The sequence below is a fragment of the Engraulis encrasicolus genome, chromosome 23 (genome assembly GCF_034702125.1).
Source record: "Engraulis encrasicolus isolate BLACKSEA-1 chromosome 23, IST_EnEncr_1.0, whole genome shotgun sequence".
Classification (NCBI taxonomy): Eukaryota; Metazoa; Chordata; class Actinopteri; order Clupeiformes; family Engraulidae; genus Engraulis; species Engraulis encrasicolus.
Genome location: NC_085879.1, coordinates 41,827,469 through 41,854,035, shown reverse-complemented (window position 1 = coordinate 41,854,035; position 26,567 = coordinate 41,827,469). Strand labels below are relative to the sequence as shown.

At 42.4% G+C, this 26,567-nt stretch overlaps 1 protein-coding gene across 1 annotated transcript; it reads left to right on the top strand.

Annotated features, from left to right (window-relative positions):
• On the top strand, nt 1–26,567 carry wdr1 (WD repeat domain 1). Its single transcript, XM_063190499.1, has 15 exons — nt 1–143; nt 1,090–1,211; nt 1,489–1,579; nt 1,998–2,145; nt 5,213–5,393; nt 9,108–9,185; nt 10,615–10,695; nt 16,049–16,282; nt 18,895–18,987; nt 19,711–19,865; nt 20,223–20,310; nt 21,166–21,276; nt 21,768–21,941; nt 23,647–23,791; nt 25,409–26,567. The coding sequence occupies exons 1-15, from the start codon at nt 128–130 to the stop codon at nt 25,513–25,515; spliced, it is 1,824 nt and encodes a 607-aa protein (XP_063046569.1). The 5' UTR covers nt 1–127; the 3' UTR covers nt 25,516–26,567.

The window sequence follows — 26,567 nt, the reverse complement described above, 5'->3', positions numbered from 1 at the left end:
CCGAGAGCGGCGTTTGCTTCCGTGTTTGTGGGATTAGGAGAGTCTAGACCCACCGGTGACAGGGACTCGAGGACTAGGGAGGCTCACGGTTCCATTCATTTGAGGAAATTACTTCAAGCTCGCCAACATGGCATACGAATTGAGTAAGTCCCTCCAAACCCGCCGGCGTGTCTCCCATCTCCAGCTTTTCATTCATCAAGGGGGAAGCCTTTGTGAGCGTGCCCTGGTCTTGACAGCTTTTTGATCAACTCGCTGGTGGAGCTCTAGACTCCCATTCAGCTAGCTAGCTTCAGCGGTGGAAACCTCGCCCATGTCGGCCAGAGGTTTAACCAAATGTGGGCGACCAAAACGTCTTTTTGTTAAAATAGGTTCCGCGTATTGCTACCCATGTCGTGCACAATCGAGCACTGAAAGTGGATATTCATTCCTGTGGCATTAAACAAATTTACAAGTGACATTGCTGTATCGCCATTCCAAGTGATGCGGAAATGTGTGGGGACACATTGTTATGATATGAGGGGGGAGTTTGCGTTTGGATGTGAAAGGTCTGGCATGATTTAGAACTACTGTAGCAATTCATTGAGTCACGAATGGTTTTGGTACACGGGCGTTGCTTTCACGTTCTGTTCTTTCAGAATGGGGAAGAATGAAAAAGAAATGGCTGCGCATTTGTTTCCCGATATTTGTAATGTTAGCTACATTAGCATGTCTGGTGTCGCTACTCCAGTTGAGTTATTGTTGAGGAAGCGTGAGATCAGCTGATTATTTCGGTGTCTTGTAGGTAGGTTACTACTACACGTTTCAGCAGTGGACGAAATCACAGTCTTTTCAGGGCTTCTTATCACACAGAGACCATGCTATATTGGCTGGCTGCAGAGGCCACCTGCTTTTCGCCGTTTTAACCCACTTATTGCGACTAATTGGGCCTGCCAACTACCTGCACGGGAACGTCACATTATGCAACCACCCCATTCAACCCTATTGTGTCTGCATTTTTCATTAAGCCGTTGTTTGTACCGGTGCTTAACGTCCATGTCGGTATGCAAGAGGAAAGACCGCTCAGTCTTCTTATTTCTCCCTTGTACACAGAGCACGTCTTCGCCAGTCTCCCGCAGATGGAGAGGGGAGTCGCCAAAATCCTCGGAGGAGACCCCAAAGGCAACAACTTCTTGTACACCAACGGGAAGAGTGTCATCATCAGAAATATCGATGTAATGATGCACCCTCATTTAATATTTCATGCCACGAATGCCTACCTCCCTTATCAACAGAGAGGTTTATCCATGTCATTGGTTAAATATAGATCATATTCCCAATGGATTTGCTGTGTCACTGCGCGACATTGGTCTGCCATTATAATCCACACAGTAATATGAAATTTAATCTTGTTAACATGTAATAATCCCATGTAGCTACTGATCCTCTCTCTAACATTTGCTTCTCTTCTTGCTTAATCTTGTTTTGTTTTTTGTTTTGTTAAAATGACAGAACCCTGCCATCGCTGATATCTACACAGAGCACCCTCATCAAGTGACTGTAGCCAAGTATTGTCCCAGTGGCTTCTACATCGCATCTGGAGGTGTGTGTGTCTTTCAATCTTCTGAGATATTAAACTTGCATGGATGTTCCCACTAGGAATACCCACACAGGCCACACCCTTCTGATTAAGTGTCTTTGGAAAAAATAATGTAATAATGGGCACGATCGTGATGAAGCAGTGCTGCTTTTGCTAGGCAGTGGGCATGCACATTTTGCTACTTTTGATGTATTGTGGTTCGCATGCCCACAGCTTAGCAAAAGCAGCACTGCTTCATCACGATCGTGTCCAATGGCACGACCTGGATGCACTATCGCACCCTATCCTGCCTGGATGTAATTGTCAGCCAGCCACAGACACGGACCTGTGGAGAGGGCCAACGTTGCTCTGACTGCTTTCTAAGAAATGTTCTGCATTGCCGTTTCTTAAAAAAAATAAAAAAATGCTTCCTCATCCACAGACATTTCGGGCAAGATCAGAATCTGGGACACCACCCAGAAGGAGCACTTGCTGAAGTATGAGTACCAGCCCTTCGGAGGCAAAATTAAGGACATCTCCTGGACGGAGGACAGCAAGAGAGTCGCGGTGGTGGGAGAGGGCAGAGAGAAGTGAGTATAGCACTCTCTGCGTCAGGCCTAATTAGAATTTCATTTGGGCCACATTTCGAAACCAAGAATTTAAGTTGTCTCATACATTTTAAGCGATCACTAAAATGTATTTAAACATATCATATATTTATCTAATTAAATCAGAACAAACGCTTTTTAAACATGTTCTTCTAATATTATACTTAACAACATTGAATGTTCAATGTACAAGACAAACAAGAGATTCCCAAGAGCAGCATGTGGTCTACTATAGTGTCAAAAATGGAGCGTACAGTGCTACAGTTGTGGTAATGTCTGGGCCACATATACAGCTCCAGGCCTTTTTATTAGAATACCATGAAAAAGTTGATTTATTTCCATAATTCCATCAATAATGTTAATCTGTCATGGATTGTAGATGCATGGCCCAGTTTTTTAACTATTCCAATCATTATTTTTTTTCTTTTTATATACGTTGGCCTTCCAGCTCAAAAAACCCATGAATTGGGGAATTCGCATTATTAGAATATTGTTATAAAATCACATTTTTCTTCATCAAAATTCGGGTCACATTAAAACAGTTGAAATTTGGTACTTTCTACATAACATGCAATGGTCAATACTTGGTTAGGACATTCTCTGTCTTCATAATGGCCATGATGCATTTAACATTGAAGTCAATGGCAAAAACAGTGCATGGGAGTTATGGAAGCCCAGATATCCTTGATGCTTTGCTGTCAGCTGTTCTTGTTTGTTGACCTGGTGCCCCACACTTCCCTCTTCAATATACTCGAAGATTTCCATGCCACGTTTTGGTGTTAACTCACCAGTTTAATTCTAACTCAACAGAAATTAAACCCCATTCATTTTCAATGGGGTTTCATTTCTGGTTATTTAGAATTAAACTGGTGAGTTAGCGCCAAAACGTGGCATGGAAATCTACAGGGTATATTGAAGAGTGAAGTGTGGGGTACCAGGTCAACAAACAAGAACAGCTGACAGCAAAGCATCAAGGATATCTGGGCTTCCATATCTCCCATGCACTGTTTTTCCATTGACTTCAATGTTAAACACATCATGGCCATTATGAAGACAGAGAATGTCCTAACCAAGTATTGACCATTGCATGTTATGTAGAAAGTACCAAATTTCAACTGATTTAGTGTGCCCCGAATTTTGATGAAGAAAAATTTGATTTTATAACAATATTCTAATAATGCGAATTCCCCAATTCATGGGTTTTTTGAGCTGGAAGGCCAACGTATATAAAAAGAAAAAAAATAACGATTGGAATAGTTAAAAAACTGGGCCATGAATCTACAATCCATGACAGTTTAACATTATTGATGGAATTATGGAAATAAATCAACTTTTTCATGGTATTCTAATAAAAAGGCCTGGAGCTGTAGAAGGATCAGGAAGCGCCTTGTCACCTTGTCTTCTTATTCTTTACACTGGGTGCTTAACTTCGTCAATGAATGAACTCGTATCTCAAAAGAAAGTGAATAAAGAAGCACTCATCAGATTTCTTTTTTCATTTTTTAATCTCCTCACATCAGACGTTTCGGGCTTACACCCTTCTTCAGTGTCATGTTAGAGTGCTGATGAAATGGCCATTTTACACTGAAGAAGGGTGTAAGCCCGAAACGTCTGTGATGTGAGGCGATTAAAGATGAAAAAAGAAATCTGATGAGTGCTTCTTTATTCACTTTCTTTTGGGCCACATGTAGTCCAGGACTGGGCCGCACGTGACCCTCGGGCCACCAATTGAATAGGCCTGACCCTACGTCGTCTATGGCACTTTTAAACACACCTTCATTTCTAATTGGTGGCTTTGGCTGATTTAATGCCTTTGAATCATGGCCCCCAAAAGGTTATTCATTGGGTGAATCCCAATATGTGACCTTGCCTCCTCCACTTGTGCTCGTCTCCTCATCCCGCCTCCTGGCCCCTCCTCCGTGGAGAAAACGATAAAGTTTCCCAGCTGTCAGCCTCGCCACAACAACTTTCGAGGGACTGTTTTTCATTCACCATCCCAATTGCAAATGAGAAAAAGACTTTACAATTGAGCTTTTGCAAGATATTGAAATATAATGCTGTTGTCAGTGATGTCATCATGACGAGAAGCAAGTGGAGGAGGCAAGTGGAGGAGGCAAGGTCACATATTACACACTCATTCACAGTGGTGGTAGAGGCAAGAGAGAAGGGAGTATACAAGTCTCTGCAACAGCGATACAATTAGTCATTTCGAGGAGGCCGGCATTTCTGCGCTGAGCTGAATCAGGGGTTTAAATCGTGGACGTCGCCCACGGAGAAAATTCACTTGCTATTGATTTTGTGCTGGGGCAGACACTAGTGCTTGAAGCAGCTCTTGCACTTGAACCTCATGCTCTGGCTGTAATTGCCTCTACCTGAAGAAGGTCACGAAGCTGGCCCTGCCGTGGCCAACTGGTAGGGGTACTCGCCTGCCATGCGGCTGAGCCGGGTTCGATTCCCGGCCCGGATCCTTTGCCGACCTCTTCCCGTCTCTCTCCCAATTCGCTTCCTGTCCACCTCTCACACTGTCCTGTCAAATAAAGTTGAAAAAGACAAAAAAAGCAACAAAAAAAACCAGAAGGTCACGAAGCTGAAGGCTTGCGTATTACACGGCAGCAAGTGCAGTGTGCAGGTTCCATAGTCTCTTTCAAATTCGGCACCTCCAACGAGAGTGATGTGGCTGACTTAATCAAACCTCAATTAACACCTACGTTTTGAAATGACATACATGAATGACTGTACTACAGTACATTCTGATGCATTTAGAAAGAACAATGGAATGTAAGGCACTCTTTGTATCCGAATATGTGTTTAAAAAAAGCCTGTATTTGAACATGGCCATGGCCACACCAACCCGTATGCAGCGACACAGGCTGCCTTCTTCAGGGCAGGGGAGGTCTGGTCTGGTGTATTTTTGACCTGACCGTCACAATGTGTGTGAATGTGCCTGTGTGTGTGTGTGCTTGTGTGTGTGTGTGTATCCCTGTGAATGTGTGTGCACGTGTCCGTGCGTGAATGTTCATTCTTCTTCTATGTGCGCGTGTCTCAACAGGTTTGGTGCCGTGTTCCTGTGGGACAGCGGCTCCTCCGTGGGCGAGATTGTCGGCCACAGCAAGATCATCAACTCGGTGGACATCAAGCAGACGCGCCCCTACCGCCTCGTCACCGGCGGCGATGACACCTCCTGTGCCTTTTTCGAGGGACCGCCGTTCAAGTTCAAGTTCACCATGACTGTGAGTGGGATTTTTGTTTTGTTTTTCGTCTTTTCAGCATATAACCAGGAAGTGTTTGTGGGCTAAGCTTGTGGTTGTGGCCTGTGCCAACTTTCTTTCTGTCTGGCCAATCTGGCTGTTTGTGTGGATTTAACAGGGATCTGGAAGCGAATGAATGGAAACTATTTCATTGCTTGGAAATTGTGGAGGGTTTTTTATTGTGTGTGGCTTGTATGACGCCGGATATGCTGATCAGAAATGCTTCAAATGATTCTTTTGTGGAGAGGAATTAAAATGCATCAAGCACTCATCATCACTTATTGTGTGAAAGGAAAACTGTGACTGCCAAGGCAGCTAGACTAGTGTGTGTGTGTGTGTGTGTGTGTGTGTGTGTGTGTGTGTGTGTGTGTGTGTGTGTGTGTGTGTGTGTGTGTGTGTGTGTGTGTGTGTGTGTGTGTGTGTGTGTGTGTGTGTGTGTGTGTGTGTGTGTGTGTGTGTGTGTGAGTGTGTGTGTGTGTGTGTGTGTGTGTGTGTGTGTGTGTGTGTGTGTGTGTGTGTGTGTGTGTGTGTGTGTGTGGCGGGGGGTGTTCATGCTGTGCCCGATAAAGAGGTGGCATATCAGACTTTGGCAATCAGCTCTCTTATTTTCTCTCCTCCAGTCCTCTCGCCCTCCCTTCATTCTCATTATATAACTGGCCAGTGATACAATGGCCTCTATGTATGGCAGTGTATTCGCAGCAGAGTTCCAGCTCCAGCGCTGACTTCACTGTGGCTCTCAGCAGGGGCTCTCTCTCCAAAATATTTACTGCTTGGAGCAATAAGGGGGAAATGGAATGCACTGGCTTTTGCCTCAGCGTCAGAGAGAGTAGAGAGAGAGGTTCCATTGGCCCATTGTTTCTGGGTTCTATTATTGCAAGGGGGAGGGGGGATCCCCCTTTAGGCAGACCTAAGGACTGTTCTATTCAATGCTAGGAGTATTATGACACACCCCTTTAGGCAGACCGGAACCTGGTCATGTTAGGTGCCCATGGTAACCTATTACATTGGCATATCTCTACATACTTAAAGAATCTCCGTCAGTGTGCCGTGTGGACATAGCAGGGGAAGCACCCTGACACTCTCAAGCTGCCAATATGTGATTTGTAGCAAATGGAGGACTGGAGAAGTATGAACATAAATGCTGTATTTGTAAGCATTCATTGCTTTAGACGCAGAAATGGGTATGGCAGGGCTCCAGAGTGCGACCAATTTGGTCGCATATGCGCCCATTTTTTTCAATGGTGCGCCTAAAAATATTTTTAGGCGCACCGGTGCGACCAGCCATCAGTAGAACAAAATGAATTACCAAACAACCGTTTTAATGGACATAAAATGAATAGTCATTCTACAGTAGTGGCCCATCATCACACATTAAAACGTGTCGATGCGGTCATTCCTTCAACTCCGCTGAACTACCGGTAGCTTTCTCCCCCTTCCTCGTTCACAGGCAGCACGACGTTTCAGAATAGAATGGTCAACTTTGCTCAAATATCCGAGTTCACATGTGCCAGCGAGTTTTGTGTTCTCAACCAGGCGAGTTTTGCAACGGACGAGAGAGTTACAATCACGGTAAAAACAGCAAAATGACTTGCTGATACTTTAAACACGAGAGAGTCACAATCACGGGGGAAAACTAAATGGCTTGAGCGGATATTAAACATTGCCACATAAAAACGCAGACCGGTGCGGATAATTGCCCGTTTCAGACGCGTGCAGAGCTGGCCAAACAACAGGTGACGCGCTAGTCTGTCGGGACTTCTGTGAGTTTTTTTTATAGAGACTAGGGCAGGCTACATACTGCCTATCAGTCGGCAAGGCATCGTTCATGCACCTCGAGACAGCACGAGAGAGAGGGGGAGAGAGAGAGAGAGCGAGCGAGCGAGCGCACTAGTGCTGTCGTGTCTGTTCGTAGCGCTTAAGATAATACAATCATTGTGCAGAGGGAGAGCGCTAAAAACCGGGAAATGGATAAAACCCAATTCACCTCAGATTCCACTGTAAACATAGGCTAGGCTATTTGTGTCTAATGATTTTAAAAATCATGACATTTTTAGCAGGGTTTGTTAAAAAAAATCTATCCATCCATCTTCATATTGTAACTCAGTGCTTCCTTGTGCCGTGTGCATAGCCTTATTGCAGAAAAGGCTGGTATGTTTATCTTACTAGTCAAACACTACTGACTAAAAGGCTACTCATTTGGTCTTTTCTACCAGCCAAACTGCTTGTAGCCAAGATGTGTTAGTTAGGTAGCCTACTGTCATGTCTTTTATAAGGAGCACATTTGGAAGACTAGCCTATAGCACATGAAAGGCTCCAGGTCTTTTAAAATATAGCAACAATAATAGAATAATAATAATAATAATAATAATAATTATTATTATTCTATTATTGTTGCTATTATTATTGCTATTGTTATTATTTTTAATTAGTATTTTTTTTTAAAGCTGACGTGCGTGTGTGTATGGGGTGGTGAAAACACTTGGGTGCACCTAAATTTTGTGCTGGTGCACCTAAAAAAGTTTTTTAGGCGCACCAGTGCAACCAGTGCAAAAAGTTAGTCTGGAGCCCTGGTATGAGATATGGACATGAATTGAATCAGTGTCCTTTTATATGACATGAATCATCGGATTCTACAAAGCTTGTTGGCAATTTGTAAAGCCATGCTTTTTGTTCCCTTTTGTAGTGTCTGATGTCAATTATTTTGGAGACAGTGACTTTGCGCTACAGTAAATGTTTTTTGTTTGTTTGTTTGTTTTTTAAATATATATATTTTTAGGGCTTTTTTTGCTTTTATTTGATGGGACAGTTGGAGATGGTGACAGGAAGCGAGTGGGAGAGAGAAATGGGGGAGGATTGGCAAATGACCCGGGCCAGAATCGACCACAGGATGCCAGCGTAGTAACCCAGTGCCCTACCGTTAGGCCACGGCAGGGCCCACAGTAAATGTTTTTGTTAGCTGTAAGCTTCCCTAATAATCCCATTGGGAGGCCATACGTTGATCATTATCAGTTACTGAATGCAGTTGACACTTAGTGTGTCGTTTGTCACCTCTTTTGCAGTGGTGCGATGTACTGGTAGTCATTTAGATGGTGGAATGCCATGGCATGCATGCGTGAACACATTAAAAGCTGTCCTCGTGGTTTTGATTTACAACAATCTCCCTTGACCACCTATTAAGATGGCATGGCATCGCACAGTGTAGTTTGGAGGACCGCAAAGTCACACACATAAAGGGAATCCTCTTTTTTCCCCTCACAATCACATTGATGCTTGTCTTGTGTATTCTGGTTCATGGTGTTTGAAAGCAGTGGGCACACTTTGAACTTTGTCTTGCTCAATGTTGCAATGGCTTGTAAGTGTGCCACTGTTCTGCGCTCCAGTTTAAAAACGGCCAAATATTTAGAAATCAGTTGAATCTGTGACCATTCCCTCCAGGTTTTTTGATGCTCGATGATTGCCAAATCTACTTCAGGAAGCTGTTGGTTGAGCGCATGATCACAGTAGACTGTGCAGAGATTAACAGGTTTTTGGGTTAAAAACTAGGTCATGACACCCAAGGGACTGAATGTGTGTGTCTGTGTGTGTGTGTTTGTGTGTGTGTGTGTGTGTGTGTGGGGGGGGGGGGTGGCTGTTCAGCGCGAGTCAGCCTCTGGATGGTAGTCTAATTCATCTTTCCATTCCTTGAATCCTTTTCAGGACCACAACCGCTTCGTCAACTGTGTGCGATTCTCTCCAGATGGGAACCGCGTTGTCTCAGCTGGGGCTGACGGCCTGGTAAGTGGAGCTCTGTTCTGTCCCCCTCGCTCTCAGCATATTAAAGTGCAAACTGACGTGTCCAGAAATGCAGCACAAGCATGCATTATGGTTTTTAAAAATTATATATTTGGGCTATCACAGAACAGAGAAGTAGTTAGACTGTGAGCTTATGGTGCATTATGTTGTGAGTAAGGGAGAGGATGTATTCCTGATTCAGCACAATATTTATACATACTTTTGCCATTATCCTCCTCTCTGCATCATGTGTAGTTCAACAAGACGTGTCCAAAAATGTTCACGTATGCTCTACATTTTTGAAAATGATTTATCTGCTCTGTCTTGTGTAGTCAAATGTTGTCTGTCAAATTAAATGGAGAAGTACAGCACAGAGAGTGTGTGTCTGTGTTAATTTTTCGTCTCCTACATGACGGTGCATTATGTAGGGAACAAGCGATTCAGGTTTTAACAAAGTATTTCAGCACGCCTTTTGTGTTTCTGACACTGTGTGTAGGCTTTAACATACATCATGAACTGAACATTGTCTTTATATGCTTAGGTAGAAAAAAACACTCTCTTTGCTTGTTGAGGGCAGGACGAAACACATCTGGACATGGCACATTCAACCACAACCATGAGATTTCTGTCTTTTTTCTACCCTATCTGATGACTCGACACAACTATCCCACAGTCTGAGCGTGTCTTCGATTGCAACAGGGTTTTTATGTGACACCACTGTGAGCATAATAGAGAGTTGGTGATGTGCTATTTACAGACCTCTGACATCAGGCTCAGGAAGACTCAAGGAGTTGAAATAAGTTGCATAACATGGTCATATATGGTGGCTTGTAGTGGACAGTGGTGTTGGTGTGTTAAGCTCTTTTAAAACAACTTCCGCCTCACACAAACTGACATGGCAAAAAATCGGTTTACACCCACCCACCAGAAGCTCATATCCCATTGGTGTATGAGAAGAAGAGTACTGCTTTCAGTTTGCTTATGCATTGCCTGATTGGCGACATTAAGCCAAATGTTTTTTTTTTTTTTAAATCATTGTCTAACATGTGAAATCCTTAAAGTAAACATTGCTGCCAGTGCTACGGAGAACTGGAATTCTTACATTCAAGTGTAGTGTCAGTAAAAGGTCAAGATGGATCTTAGATCTGTAGCTTAACAAGTGAATTACTATCTGTTCAAGTTCAGAAAGACACTGCATCCATATTTTTTTTGTTGTCTTTTTGAAAAGTAACTTAGTCCCATGTTGCAAAATGCAGTATCATCTTTCATTTATTGAGAGACAGTCTTTTTCCAGTCTTGACTAAAATCTTTTTCAAAAATGAACATGAATAATTTGTTTATTGACCCTGTTTTTTTCCAGTCTTGCACCATATAAGGTGCACTGGACTGTACTCTGCTCTTGACCTCGCTGTGTACCCCTATGTCATTTCAGATCTATATCTATGATGGCAAGACCGGAGAGAAGATCGGCACTCTGGGAGGAGAGAAGGCCCACGATGGTGGAATCTATGCTGTAAGTCTGAACGATCGCCCCTCAACAAACCCAGGGAGTGCTTAAAGGAACATTGCACCATTTTTTGGAAATATGCTAGAATATGATAGAGGGAAGCTAATATCACCAGGATAAGATAACAGCTGGCAGAACAGCAGAAAGGTGAAGCTCAATTATTTAACCAGAGTTAGATGTATGTAAGATGGGCATATTTCCAAAGATGGTGGACTGTTTCTTTAACGCTTGTCATACAGCTTATCGAATCAGCGACCACCTACTGCATGTGTGAAGATTCTCACTCATCCTTGTCATGTTATACGAAGAGTTTGTCAATAAGCAACCAAACAATTTCTCTCAGCTTTGAAGACATTTCTGATGATGCACTTTGGAATAAGGAGTGAAAAGCCTTCAAGCTCAGAGAAGTGAAATTGTTCACAGCTGTTTTGTTCAAAATGCTGATAAATGGGTGATGTTTCCTCAGATTGTGTCTGTACATGTCGAACGAGTGTCTTTCTTTTTTCCCTTGCTCTGCTGGAATGTGCTGTCTGATTGAAACGGTGGAAACAAGGGGAGCTAACGGGGGAGGGAGGGAGGGACAAAGTGGTCAGTTGATCCTGGCCCAGAAAATACTGTGGGCCCAGAATTGGATCCTCATCACATTGTATGTTTGGGGCGTGGGCTGACTTGGTGTCCAGGGCCCAGGCGATGCTGTTAGCGGCCGGGTTGAGTGGAAATGTGCTGAACTCCGGGAACTATCCGGAGCTGTTAGTGGTGTAGTAGTAGTCGATTGGGCTGACATGCCTCAATGTAATTGCAGCTTCCTCTCTGGGGAGTTGAAGAAAACGATGTGTGGGAGGGGGACTGTGATGATGATGATGTGGTGGTGATGGTGTTTGTGTTGTCTGCTGCTGGGGTAATGTGCAATGTGTGCACCACAGGATTTTACTACTTTAATTGAGTCCGTGGGTTGGTGTGTTCCAAACAGGAGTACATATAAGCTTATTTTTTTTAAAAACCTAACCCTACTTAGCATCTGCACTTGAGGTTCTGTATAGGTTCTGTGCACTTTGTTTCTACTAGTGATGTCTGCTATGATTATGTCCTCAATTGTAAGTCGCTTTGGTTTAAAGAAAAAAGTGTCTGCCAAATGCTATGTAATGTAATGCAATATCAACATACTGTATCAACATGTGGCTGCCTTTGCAGAGATACAGATGTAATTGTAATGATGTGAAGTGTATGCCACAGACATTTAGGACTACTTAAATTGAGTCAGTGGGCTGTTGTTTGTTGTTGTTGTTGTTGGAAATGGGACTGAAAAAATATAATACTGAGGTGCAGCAGCATTGCAACAATTTGCCTCAGAGATGCAGTACAGTTACAATTGTGATCATATGCAGTGTGTATGTACCACAGGATATAAGGACTACCGTACTTAAATTGAGTCGGCAGACTGGTTGTTGGGCTGGTATGGGAGTACAAATCAACACACTGGATCAACATTCAGCTCCCTTTGCAAGCTATTGCCTCAGGGATGCGTGCAGTTATGCACGCACCGTATGAATGTGAGTTGAAGTGACTGATATTCATCTTCACCACTGTCAGTTTGATCAATTATATAATACTTCATTAAAAAAAGCAGCCGCAAACCCAGATGGCAGTATTGCTTTTAATGCATTTAGCTGAATACAGCATTCACATGGGCAGCAAAGTGACTTGTCATATTTGGCCACTACCAGTGTTTAGTGGAAGGAGTTAGGGCTGCACGATATCAGAAAAATATGCGATACACAATATCATCACTGTAAACCGCGATATCGATATTACTCGCGATATTTAACATATATCTTCCCCTCTCTACTTGCCATTCTAAGTTACATTTTATCATGTATAAAACAACTGAGAGCAATGTGTTATTTCCAACATTATTTTTTATGAGGAAAAAACATGGCTAATATACAGCATCAACTTAGAATGCCAACGTTTTTAATACTTTTTTTTAACCTTTTCACCAAATTTGCTGTTTTTAAAAATGTGAAACTCTTTGCGATATGTGCAAAACTTTGTGATACGTGTATCGCAAGCCGTCATATCGCGATATGGCGATATTTTCGATATATTGTGCAGCCCTAGAAGGAGTGCTACTTGTACAAAGCACAAGCATGTATAAGCTACAGAACGAGAGAAACAGTCACTACGCGCTTAAAATAACAAATGAATGTAATCTCACTTACTTACAGTATTCATATTGGATTACAGTAGGCTATATGGGCGTCTTAAGAGGTATTAATTCATGTGTGCTGAAAGAGACACTTGTGCATAAGGAGAAATAAAGTTCCCCACTCTAAGGGGTTTTTACTATGGGGGCTGGCATGCCTGCTAGGTGGGCATTGGGATAATGGAGAGGCAAGAGATCACGATGGAGTCATATGCCAATATGGGGTACATGAATAGCTAATGTAATTAATTGCTATTGCCTTTGTAACCATGGCCCCCATGTCCGTTGCTTGGAGGAGGGATAGTCTAGTACTGTGGTTTTCAAAGTGGGGGCCGGCGGCCCCTCCCTGGCGGGTGAAAAATAAGCTTGACAATATTCCCACTGGTTAAAGGGGTACGCCACTATTTTGGGGCTTAATACAGTTAAAATGTTTGGGTGGGGTTTATAAAGGTGGTAAAGTGTCTTATTTTTCATTTGAAGCGTTGTCTTGCTTTAAGACAAGTTAAAAGAGGGAGTATGCCGCTAAGCTAGTGAAAGTCAATGCATCCATATAGCATTGCTACATGCTACACGGATCCATTGACTTTCACTAGCTTAGCGACATGCTCCCTCTTTTCACTTGTCTTAAAACAAGACAACGGCTTACATGAAAAATAAGACACTTCACCACCTATATAAACCCTGGCCAACGATTTTAACTGTATTAAGCCCCAAAATAGTGGCATACCCCTTTAAGAACTGCACTAAATACTGTATTCCAATGGGGAACTGAGACAGACATGTATTATGATGGTGAAAGTGGGTGCACAGAAAAAGATGGTGTGACACGGCCCATGTAAAGGGCGACTTTGAATCTACAGGTCAATGGGTGTCTTGTCATGGTCAAGTTTGGGAACTGTTGAGCCCTCCTAGTAATCTGACCTGTCAAATGAATCTAATGTTTCACAGCGTAACATGAAATCTAGATCAGCATACTACCGGTATCTTGGCTGCAAGTCAAGTCAACCCAGAGCATGTTCAGGTTCAGGCTGCGTTGTTATTATGTGACAAGTCAAGTCTCAGGTGACTGCCAAGTGACAAGTCATTAAGGAAGCACATTGAGCACAAGAGGCAGATCATTAGTAAGCAGAGCGCATACAGGGTTTGGGTACGAATTGAAATCGTATGCTTCACTGATGTACATAGAGCTGGTTGCTTGGGGCTTGTTTGGAATGATTAGGTAATTTACTCTAAGTACCCGTCTTACAGAAATGAATCCTGAGAACGTAAAAGTTGTGAAAACATTAGTGTAGCTCAAAGTAGAATTTGGATGAGTTTCCTGAAAATCATTAGTAAGCAGTGCTCAGGGGTGATGTGAGTTGTAAGGTTAATCATGTGCTTCACAGATGATACTAATGATGATGACATTACATTGCAAACAGCTGGTGCTTTCATTTATTCAAAGCGACTTACAGTTATCATTTTTTAGGGCATTGGTTACAGTCCCTGGAGCAGTATGGGGTTAGGTGCCTTGCTCAAGGGCACTTCAGCCATGGATGGAGATGTAGGGAGAGGTCAGGGGGGATTCGAACCTGCAACCCCTAGATTGAAAGACCAACTCTCTAACCACTAGGCCACGGATGACCCCATGATGATGACGGTGGTGGACCATTGATGACTTTTTGAAATTACTAGGTGCTCATGGGTCTGTTCCATTTTGAACTTGAACCTGAGCTTGAAAAATGACTTTTTAGGAGAACTCTGAGTGTCACTGTTGCTTAACCCATTGATGCCTAAAGCACCAGCAAAAAAATGCCTGCTGAATGCCTAAGCCCTTGTTGGGAGAGTTGCCCTCAGCCTATAAAAACCTAAATATCTCAGCCTCTGATGCACATAAAAGCATGAAATAAGTAAGCTTAAACTTTTAAACCCCAAGACTCTCATCTAGCATTAGACTGTGTTCATTCAGCTGTAGCATACCCATATTTGTATTAAAAAAGCTAAAATCTCGAGAGCCTGAATGCAGCGTATATGTGTCTCCAGGCACCAAAGGTCAAACAACATATGAGTCATCGGGCTAAAATGAGTTAAGGAGAATTCGTTTCAAGATTACTCTACAATGCCACTATTTCTACTACAGAATACCTCTTCGAGAGCATTGGTAATTCCATGCTTCACTGATGACGAGGGGAGGTTATGAGAACTGGTCGTTGGCAATCGCATGCATCATGGATTTTAATGGATTTTAATGATGATGGTAATGGTGATAGTCACTTGGTTGTTCACATTATGAGAACTGGCAATATCGGTAATCATGTCCTTCACAAAGGTTAAGACTACACTGATTAATATAATTATTGTGATGGAGGATTTGTTTTAAATCTGAACTTAGCTGGCAAAGCTGAATGAAGAAACATTACATTACACTTAACTGACACGTTTACCCCAAAGTAGCCTACAGATAATACAGGGTATTGGTTACAGTCCCTGGAGCAGGTTGAGGTTCTGTGCCTTGCTGAAGGACACTTCAGCCATGGAGTGAGGTGGGGAGTGGAAGGGTGGGATTCGAACCCCCAACCCCCTGATCTTAAGTCCATGTACTTAACCATTGGGACAGTGTTTTTCAACACTGGGGTCAGGAGGACCCCATTTGGGGTGGCCTAGAGTGTGTCTTAATATGCGACCTTGCCTCCTCCACTTGCGCTTGTCTCCTCATCCCGCCTCCTGGCCCCTCCTCCGTGGGGAAAACAATTTTCATTCACCATCCCAATTGCAAATGAGAAAAAGACTCTACAATTGAGCTTTTGCAAGATATTGAAATATAATGCTGTTGTCAGTGATGTCATCATGACGAGAAGCAAGTGGAGGAGGCAAGTGGAGGAGGCAAGGTCGCATATTAAGACGCACTCCTTGAATTCAAATGGGGTCACCTGAAATGTCTGAAAATGTGTGAAAAAAAGAATACTGATAAATATTACTAATTAATGTAGCATAACTATTTAATATTCTCTCTGAAACACTACTTATAATCTTAGATTGAGCAACTTGTGTAGCTCAGTCATGTTTTCAATTTTTGGTCGTGAAAAAATGTGTATGGGGTCCCCAGAACAAAACCTTGTGAGCAATATAATTGCAAGTGTAATGGACAGTGTATGCTTCTTTATTGTTCACTCGCAGGTAAGCTGGAGCCCAGACAGCAGCCAGCTGATCTCTGCGTCGGGTGACAAGACGGTGAAGCTGTGGGATGTGGGCGCTGGCACGGCCGTCACCACCTTCAACATGGGGGCCGACGTGCTGGACCAGCAGCTGGGCTGCCTGTGGCAGAAGGACCACCTGCTCAGCGTCTCCCTGTCCGGATACATCAACTACCTGGACAAGAACAACCCCGACCGACCCATCCGCGTCGTAAAGGTCCGTACAGTACAGTGCAGTCAAGTCAGTCGGTCTTTGTGTTGTTAGTTTCAAGGCTCTATTTGAAGAGCTCTTTTCCATAATGAGATATATCCATTTTATAGAATGTTGGGAAATTGACATTTTTGTATTGGGCATTCCATTGAATTGCATTGCAAAATTAATTTTATAGAGGTTTAAAAAGTATGTTCTCAAAACATTTGAATGGCACGAGTTCACATATAGATGATAGGACTTCTTAACAGTCAATTCCAATATTAAAATGCAAAAAGTCAAAAATGGTGGATATAGCGTTTTGGAAAAGAGCTCGATTTTGCTGGTGGTCTGGTCTGGTAGGGTTAGGGTTAGGGTATGTAGAAGGACCACCTGTTCAGTGTCTCCCTGTCCGCAATCAACCAGGGCCTCGTTTCCGAAAGGGTCTTAAGTACTACTTAACGCTACGTGCTACTTAAGTTCACACGTAACACCATCGTAGAGCTCACGGAGCGTTTCCCAAAGCCAACTAAGCAAAGAACCATCGCAGGTTGACACGTAACTCTAAGAGAAATCCATGAGTGGTCTGAAGTAGTCTTAACACGCTAAGATTGATCTTAGCGGCATGGCACAGTGGAGACACCCACAGGATATGAAGGGAAAAGAAGAAACCTGTGCATAAGATTGCTGTTTTAAAACGCGAATGGCATGGCACAGTGGAGACACCCATAGGAAAAGAGGAAACTTGCACTTCAAGTTGATGTTTTAAGACGGGAGTGTAAATATCATGGCAGCACAGTTGACACTGCAACGAAAATAAGAAGGTAACATTAATTGTGGATGTGTAGGCCTATAAAATAAAAGCAATGTGTTTGGAAATATTTTACAGGTAGCCTAGTAAAATAGTTCGACTGTGTTTGATAAATCTGGGCATAATTAAACTGTGATCAATCATAATTTGTATTGGTGCTTCATGAGCAAGAACAAGGCAAAATGAATAAGGGGCTTCGGAAACCAGAGACAAGAGTGTTGATGAGTGGTGATGAAACTTTATTTGTTTTATATTTTTTTTTAAAGAAAAATGGTCAGCGAGTTGTTGCACCCTCTTTCATTTTCAAGTAGCCTAAGAAAGGGAAGGCGACGCAGAAAATACATGATAGTTGTAGGCGAAGGGTAAGCTATGACAAAAAAGGCAGCGATGGGGATTCGTGTAGATTTTTTGTTTTAATAACAGCAGACTGCCGTGCAAAAATGTCCTCACAGTTGTGAAAGCCTTGAGCGCACGGTACTTTGCGCACCGCTCACCACATGTGCCAAGCTCTGCTCTCCCTATTCCGACTCTAGTAGGCTAAGCAATAACAAAAAGGCAGCGAGGGGATGTGTCAATTTTGATGGACATTGTTTTTCATAACAGCATGCTGACGTGCTCCCGACAGTTGTCAAGCCTTGAACGCCTTGAGGTTGTAACTTTGCGCATCCCAATTTGGAACTCCAACTAGGCCTACTTGTCTTCTTAAATAGGCCTATTAAGCTGCAGTAGCCAACTGCACGCGCTTTATCTGGGTCTTAACGGCGTAGCTCATGGTTATTACCGTCAGTTGGGAGTTTTGCATGATTTCATTGTTTGTGTGCATTTTATTTCATTTGCCAACAATAACTCCTATCAATAGTTGCAAACAGCTACAAATGTATTCCACCTTTTATGGAGAGCAACTTTTGACACTTACACACGCCTTACTTTTTGTAAATGGTTTAGCAGCAGATGACGGCGCAGTTCACTCCGAGGACACTTCAGCACCACGTAAATGGACAGCGATCCTTAAGAGCGACGCTACGAATGATCTTAGAGGCTGTGCACGCGCGTTCATGTACGAATGTCTTTGGGAAACAGTCGTAGAAAATCTAAGAACATTCGTAGGATCACTGGTTAACGACACACGTAAGGCTAAGAACCATCGTTATCGGGAAACGAGGCCCTGGACAGTACTGTATTACTACAGGTGAGCTTTGCATTGTCAAATGTAAGGTCAATCTAGCTGAGCTCTGTCAAATCCATTGCTGAGATTTTCAGTTCATTTGTTTATTCCTGCCCTGCACTGCATTTGCCTGGATCGTGCTTCTGTGACTATGGTATTGTTGGTGATTTTCCTTAAGGGTTAAGCTTTTAAAGGTACACTGTGCAGACAATGGTCAAACAAGGTACTGCAACTAATGCTGCTCATTGAAATTGGGCTGCCTATTGCCAAATTTGATCTTAACATGAACATTTACTAAGTAATAAACTAATATGTTCTAGTATGGCCCACGTACAGTCATTTTTGCTGCTAAAAATGTATATTTCTTGACATTCAAAATGGCAGACCATGGAGAAGATCCCCCTTTTTCATACATGAAAAGTGCAATTTTCCCCAGTCATAATGCATCCTTCGAATTTGATGGTGGTGTTAAGTATTCATGAAAAAGGTAACATTAGAGAATGGGTAGCACGAGTTCTGGAAATAAACAACTAAAAATCTTACATGGTGTACTGTACCTTTTTAAGAATCGCTATAATTTCCTGAAGTCTAGAGTGCCATTTAATGAATGTAATCAAATGAGTAATACTGATTGTGTGAATGTCTCTTCATGATGTTTTACAGGGACACAGCAAGTCAGTTCAGTCCTTGACTGTCCATAAAAGCAGCGAGGGAAGGAACATCATCTACTCCGGCAGCCATGATGGACATATCAATATCCTTTCAGGAAATTCAAAAGACGATAGTTTACCACACACTTGTTTGGCTTTGGGTCATTAATTCAGAGAGAACAACGTGGTTCAATCCTGTGCGTCATCAGGTTTTGCTCAGGCATCTTCTTCTTTTGAATTGTTATTCAATCCTGCATTTACCAGCACCTTGAAGCTGAGCATGGATACTTAAACATTTGCATCCTTTTCATCAAATAGGTATAGGTAAGGAAGGCAAATGGGTAATACAGGTAGCCAGATTTTTTTTATTTTTTTTTATTTCAACATTCCATTTTTATGTAACATAAACATCAGAGCTGGGCACATGGGTTCCAGAATTTCGTGTTACGCCCCTGTTAGCATTGCACCTGAATAAGGGGACAATCTGTAACATGTTATTTTAGTGTTACATCTATTATCACTAAAATAATGTTAATGCCTGTATACTGTATAAGTAACTTGTAACAAGGCATATACTAAGCAAAATCAAACATTTGTTAGGCATGTATTCGTAGTCGGGATTTATTACCAATATAACCTTAGTAAGGAACTCTAAAAGTTTGATTTTGCTTAGGGCATGCCTTACAAGTTACTTATACAGGCATTAACATGGTATGTATTAGTGTTAATAGATGTAACACTAAAATAAATTGTTACCGGGTCATCTGATCTGAGATGAATTGAGTCATCATCCTGTTTGGTTGTCACCCTTAACCCCACGGGTGCACATTACTGGGATGCTGAGACTGGAGACAACGACGAGTTCCTGGGTAAAGGGCACAGCAACTCTGTGGTCAAGATGGCCGTCAACGACACCGACCAGCTGGTGACCTGTGCCATGGACGATACCGTCCGCTATGTCAACGTCAACACAAAAGAATACAGGTAACCCATGTCACAGTTTTCACTATGTTGATCTTCTCATTGACCCATATGCAAAAAAACATCAATGTTGAAGATGGATTAAAAGGAGAAGTAGAGAGGAGAGACGGAAACAAGAGAGAATAGCAAGAAGACAAAAGAAGACATAGATAGAGATCGTAGAGTCATAAGGTCCACATAGGTTGGGCCCTGGATTCTTAGAGGTATAAGGTCCACAGTGGCTGGGTCCAGCATAAGTGATAGATAGTCGCACTGAATTTGGGCGCTCAGATGTGGCCCCTGGTGGTTACCATGGACGTTACTGCATGTTGCACTGTTTGGATTTAATCTGTCTGACTCGTGTTTTGATGTTCATTCCAGTGCCTCAGACCTGCTGAAGATGGACGTTCAGCCTAAATGCGTCTCCGTGGCGTCAGGTGGCCTTGCCATGGCTGTCTGCATCGGTCAGGTAGGAAATACCTGCATGGAGCCTCATGTTTGTTTACTGTAAATCAGTGCTTCTCAACATTTTTTCAAACAACTGACCCTTTGACCTCATCATAAACCTCCCAACAGCCCGTTGACCTGATCAAAAGCCTGCCCTTAGTATTTAAAATTAAAATGCATGAGTGTCCCCCCCATTTGCAACTGATTGCCCTCCCCCCCTTCTCAGTGCCCCCCAAGGGCTCCCTGAAGCCCCCTGGGTGACTGTAGAGCCACTCTTAAAACACTTCTTAATCATCGTTTTACCAGCACTGAAATAGCTTTTTATTTTAGTATACATTTATTCATACCTTTTTTTTTTAACCAATTTTCCTTGTACATTTTAGTATACATTTGTTTGTTTTTATAACAACCCAAGCAAAGTTGGTATCCCTCCAAAAAAGTCCCTCAGTTCCTGACACATTCCTATCTGTGGCGGCGGCGGCGAGATGTTTTGGTATAGCAATTTAAGGGTGCATTCCAATATGCGACCTTGCGTCCTCAACTTGGGCTTGTGGCCTCACGTTTTGCTGATGTCCCGCCTCCGTGGAGAAAACGATTAAGTTTCCCCGCTGTCAACCTATCCGAAACAGTTTTTGGGGGCCTATTCTTCATTTACCATCCTGTTTGATAATGAAATAATTACTTTACAATTGAGCTCTTGCGAGATATTGAAATATAATGCTGTTGTCAGTGATGTCATCATGACATATTACTTCCTGATACAAAGCCACAAGAACAAGTGGAGGACGCAAGGTAGCATATTGGAATGCAGTCTATGTATGCAGCAATAATAAACAGCGCTCATTTCTCCCGTTCCCCTTCCCATGATCCTTTGCAGGTGGTGCTGATGAAGGACAAGAGGAAAGTGTTCACGCTGGACAATCTGGGCTACGAACCAGAGGCAGGAGCTCTGCACCCCGGAGGTGGCACTGCGGCAATCGGAGGAGCTGTAAGACATCCACTTTTTGTGTGCTTTATTTTTTACCCCCTTCTGTTTCTTTTATTTTTTTCTTCTTTCGTTTCTTCTTCTAATGTCTGAGAGAGAACCACTGCATACCAGGAAATGAGGTGCAGGTTGTGAGATGCTTTTTTGGCTCAAAGTGTAAAGAAACTGCACACTCTTAATTTTCTACTCTACTCAATCTTGCTTGTACCATTTTCTTTAACTTATATATTATTTTTGCAATTACGGGTAACAACAAATGAACAGTACTCAAACATGTACATCAACATATTTTGTTTTGCAAGACTATGTCGACTGCAAATAGCCTATATTATGAAATTTTATTCGGCAAGGCTTTGTATATAGGGAGTGTGACTTATTGATTCAATAACATTTTGGTCAACAGCTCCATGTGAACTGTTCTGCAGCAGCTACCCCTTTAAATTCTCATCCCCCCCCCCCCTCTGTCCTATCCTCTTGATGTGCTCGCTCCGCAGGATGGAAAGGTACGTCTATACTCTGTGTCCGGGAACACCCTGAAGGACGATGAGAAGGTCTTGGAGGCCAAGGGGCCGGTGACGGACATGGCCTACTCCAACGACGGAGCCTTCCTGGCCGTGTCCGACGAGAAGAAAGTGGTCACGGTCTTCACAGTGGCAGATGGATACGCGGTGAGTGCATTATTTGGCTTTTTTGTTTTGTTTTGTCATTGTCATATACATATGAATTTTATTCATGAGCAATGAAAAGTTTTGTGCTCAAAAACGTTCCGAAAAAGGAAAAAAATGGTATGAAAATGTTTGAGAAAAAAAAGTCTTCTCAGGAAAAAGGCTGGTTAAAAAAAAGAGATGTGAAGATTAATTCTGTGAGATGACCAGTCTATGGTTCTTCATGGCAGTTCAGCATCCTAATGGTTTGTAGGAAGAGGCGGTCGGTCACTTAGTCTGATGGTATGGGGGTGCACACTCCTGTATCTGCGGGCAGATGGTAGTACGGTGAAGTGTGCATGTGACTGGGCTGGTGTGGATAATGCGTTTGGCCTTCCTTAGACATCGGTGGCTACACACATGGCCGTAACTACCATTGAGGACACAGAGGTCATGTCCTCTGTATTTTTTTCAGTAATGTGAAGTTGATCTATGATGAAAATCGATATATGACCAACAATGATAAATTCAGTCTGTATATGCCACCCCCATTTAGCCTCAAGACAGTGATGAATGAAAACAAACTTAGGAGTTTGAAGTGTTTCAATATACAGTTCAATATACAGCATGGGAAAGCAAGAAACGTAATTTCAAATTCTTTGTATGACCAGTGCATGTAAAGAAATTGACAATAAAACCAACTTGAACTTGAACGTGAACTTGCAGTACAGCACACATTATTTAACCTCGGTATTTGACAATGTCTAGGTACGGCCCTGGCTATAAAGGCTGTGGATGCTGGGAGTCCATTTGGCTGATTACAGTATCTGGTCTCTCTCAATTAATTGAATGGATTTTAATTTAGGATTATTGGACAGCCTAGGCTGGGGTTTCATTTAATTAAGCTCAGTCAATTTGTGTTTATTTGTTTTCCTTTGTTGCCTTTGGTTGCAAAACTTCCTGAGCTTTGTTCAGACCAGCAAATATTAGTTTGTTACTTACTAAGTATTTATGAATGGAAAATATCACATTTTGTAAATGGACAGCATACATCTTGAAAATAGTACAAATTACTGTATGCCCAGTGCATTTGTGTTCATTTCCTCTCCTTTGTTCTCTTTGTTTTGTGTGGTAGCATTGTAACTCAATCCTGTATGTAGCCTGTTATGCTGTGAATGCCTAGCTAAACATTTTCATATAATAAATAAAATGAATAAATAAATGTTCATGATGATTGACACTGAAATGCGTTCAAACAGGAGAGGGCAGGGTAGGATTATTGTGATCGTGTGAGTCTAAGCCATACCTGAAATGTCTGAAACGGTCATTCAATTCATAGTACATTATCTAGGGAACAAAACAAGCAATGTTCTTGAATGGCTTTGGATTTAATTATGTTCAATCCATTTATGTTCTTTTGCTGTCCTTTGTTGTCTTTGTTTTGTGTGGGACCAATGCACATCCTGTGCTGCGAATGAAAGAGCAAACATTTTCTTATTCACCATGATGACTGAAATAGATGCAAACAGGAGAGGACGGTGTATTACACTGTACTGTATAGGGAATAAGACAATGCTATTGGAATGGCCTTGTGTGTAATTATGTATAATGTACCAGTATGTAGAATAATGCACTGTCCTCTCCTGGTTGCATCTATTTGAGTTATAATTGAGGTGTAATTATTATGTCCAATGTATTTATGGCTCTGTGTTTTTTTGTGGTGCTGTAGGTGAAAAACGATTTCTACGGGCATCACGCGAAGGTGATGTGCCTGGCCTGGTCGCCAGACAACGAGCACTTCGCCAGCGGCGGCATGGACATGATGGTGTACGTGTGGACCGTCTCCGACGCCGACAAGAGGATCAAAATTCCAGGTGAGTGGGGTAACTCACACCACCACACAGATGGCGAGCATCGGTATCATCGGAGATCAGTGTCGCTTCTCCTAGAGGTGTTTATAGAGGTCCACACAGATCGAAACATTTGATTTGCAGTCCTGTGTTGCTTCTCTTTGAGGCGCTCACTCACCCGACTGATCTAATTGGAGTTTTTATTTCCTTCAATGGAACATTTTAATGGATGTCTGTCCTGTAAATGCATTCAGTTCTGGTCAGTGTCTCTGACAGCTGGAACTAAACACACCAAGACCAGCCTCACAGCCATACACGTACATGTGCTTTGGCTGAAATTTTGAACGCTTGCCTGGAGGAAGCTACTGTACTAGTACATGTGCACTGCGGTACACTGTACTGTACTGTACATGTGTGCCAGTGCAAAATAGCCATGTGGGCTTCCCCGCTTGCCTATTTCAATACCTCAGAAGTAACTGTATCCTGGGAATTTGTCCTGTCATTCATGGGACTGAAGGATACTGTGACAGACTATGGGCCTCACTTTAGCTGAGTGTCATGTTCGACTCTGGGGATTTCCTTTCAGAAGTACCCCCCCCACACACCAGTCACGGCTGAATAGCGTAGCTTCTGCGTCTTGCATCTTGCTGCCGTGCAACAGTCCTGCAGCTATTACACCGCAAATAGTGGATGGTTTCAGATGGCAGTTTACCAGGCGTCTTCTTTATAAGTTGCAGTGACAAGTTGTCGGAAGATGCTGTTTGGATACTTTAACACTTGTGTGCATTAGCCTGCACATATTTTAAGTACTGTGCAAAGACATTGCATCAGCGGAAAGCAACTTTTTATTTCTGATGGGGTAATCGTGTTGTCATACAACCTAGCAACCTTGCATGGAAAGTTGCTTCACACACACGTCATCAGTCTTTTCAGTTGAAGTGCTATGATGGAGGCATGAAATAGAGAGGCAGAAATGGCAAAAGACATTTCTTACTTTGTCCTTGTTGCAGCTGAGGACGTTGTGTATTGGTTGCTCACCTATGTGAAATATTGTGGTGCCCCACTTCACATACAAATATAGATCTTGCGAATGCTGGCCGCATGTATGCAAAAGCCGAGCCGGTTCCTGCTGTCCTTTTTGGGTGAACTATAATTCATTGAAATCAACACTAGAGGGCGCAATTTACCCACAATGGTCCATTGCAATCCCCTCACCTAAAAATAACATGATCAAGACGGTGAAAGTGTATTTCAATGTTGGAATTACACAAGTTGTATTTGAAAAGGGGAGGATAAATCACAATACCGTTTGTAACCATTAAACTCTATCTTTAAATTCTGTTCTGCCGTAATAAGTGTTTTTTTTTTTTTTTTTTTTTTTTTAAAGTTTGGCACACGATAATATCTGTCTTCTTTTGTCATATACACAAAACACCATAGTCCAAGCATTGTGTTGAAGTACTTTTTTGTGTCAAGTCAGAATTCACTGTGTTCTAATTGACAATACGAGGGTGAGCCACACGGCACAGTACTGCTTGCAACCATTTATTGTTGTTTTGGAGTTCTATCCTCCTGTAATGGGTCTTTGCCTTGCTGACTATTATGCCTTCTTTCTTTCCTTCCTTCCTGTGTGTTGCGTAGACTCCCACAGACTGCACCACGTGAGCGGCCTGGCCTGGCTGGACGAGCGCACAATAGTGACCACCTCCCACGACGCCAGCGTCAAGCAGTGGACTTTAAAAATCTGAGCATTTCACAGCACTCCGGAGCATCAGGGACTAGGACTACTGTAGAGGGCAGCATCACCCCACCCCCACCCCCCTTCCATCTCTCCACTCCTCCATCCATCCCTCCGTCTAGGTTGTTCTGTCACTGTCGTTTTTTTCTCTCCTCCTCCCTCACCTTACCTTCCATACCTTCATCTCTCTTTTCTGTAATTTCTTTTCTGTAATTTCTTTCTTTCTTTCTTTCTTTCTTTCTTTCTTTTCTGGTCTCTGTTTACCTCACCAAGCCCCTTGACTCCTTCTCTCACTATCTTTATGTCATGGTAAGGGAAAAGCTCATAGATGCAAAAAAAATAATCGTCACCATCACCACCTCCCTCCTCTGTCTCTTTCCTACATTAAAAAGTGTACTTGGTTACTTATTTGCACAAGAAAAGAAAAGAAAGAAAGCAAAAGGTCTATGACATTAATCACTTAACATCATCTGAGGAGCTTTCCATGTTTAAAAAACGTAAAAAAGAAAAGAAAAGATAGACTGATAAAATAATAACCTTGCGCTCAACATTCCAGAGGCGCCAGCCTTATGCCTGTTTTATCGGAAATGCTTTTGCGTGTTCTCTCTCTCTCATGTTTGCCAGCTGTGGTCAGATCAGTGGTCAGGGTGGCACAGTGATGGGCACTTATCGGGCACTTCTTGTTAACCTATCTCTCATGTGTTCACAGAAACCCACCCATCTCTGACTGTGCCATCCCAGAAAAATCCCTATTTTTTAAAAACAAGAAAGTATGGGTGCGTGGGGAGCAATAATGAGTAAAAAAAAAGAAAGAAAATGAATAAAGATAAATAAAAGAAAACGGAACATAAGTTGTTTTCCGGTCTTCAATCAAAGAAATGCTGTGTGTTTGTTTTGGAACTCCCATGAAATTGATGGTAATTATTTTTTGACTCATTATTTGTCATTGTTTTTTTTATTTTTATTTTCTTTATCCTTTTGGTTTATTGTGATGCCTCCACCAGATCCAAGTGGTGGATGTACCTCATAATATAATGAATAAAATGAACACTTTTTATGCAA

Excerpts from the sequence above, each read along its gene's own strand:
- wdr1 (XM_063190499.1), top strand. Across the intron at positions 16,283-18,894 it reads GACCCATCCGCGTCGTAAAG|GGACACAGCAAGTCAGTTCA; the intron begins GTCCGTACAGTA and ends GATGTTTTACAG. Across the intron at positions 18,988-19,710 it reads GCCATGATGGACATATCAAT|TACTGGGATGCTGAGACTGG; the intron begins ATCCTTTCAGGA and ends ACGGGTGCACAT.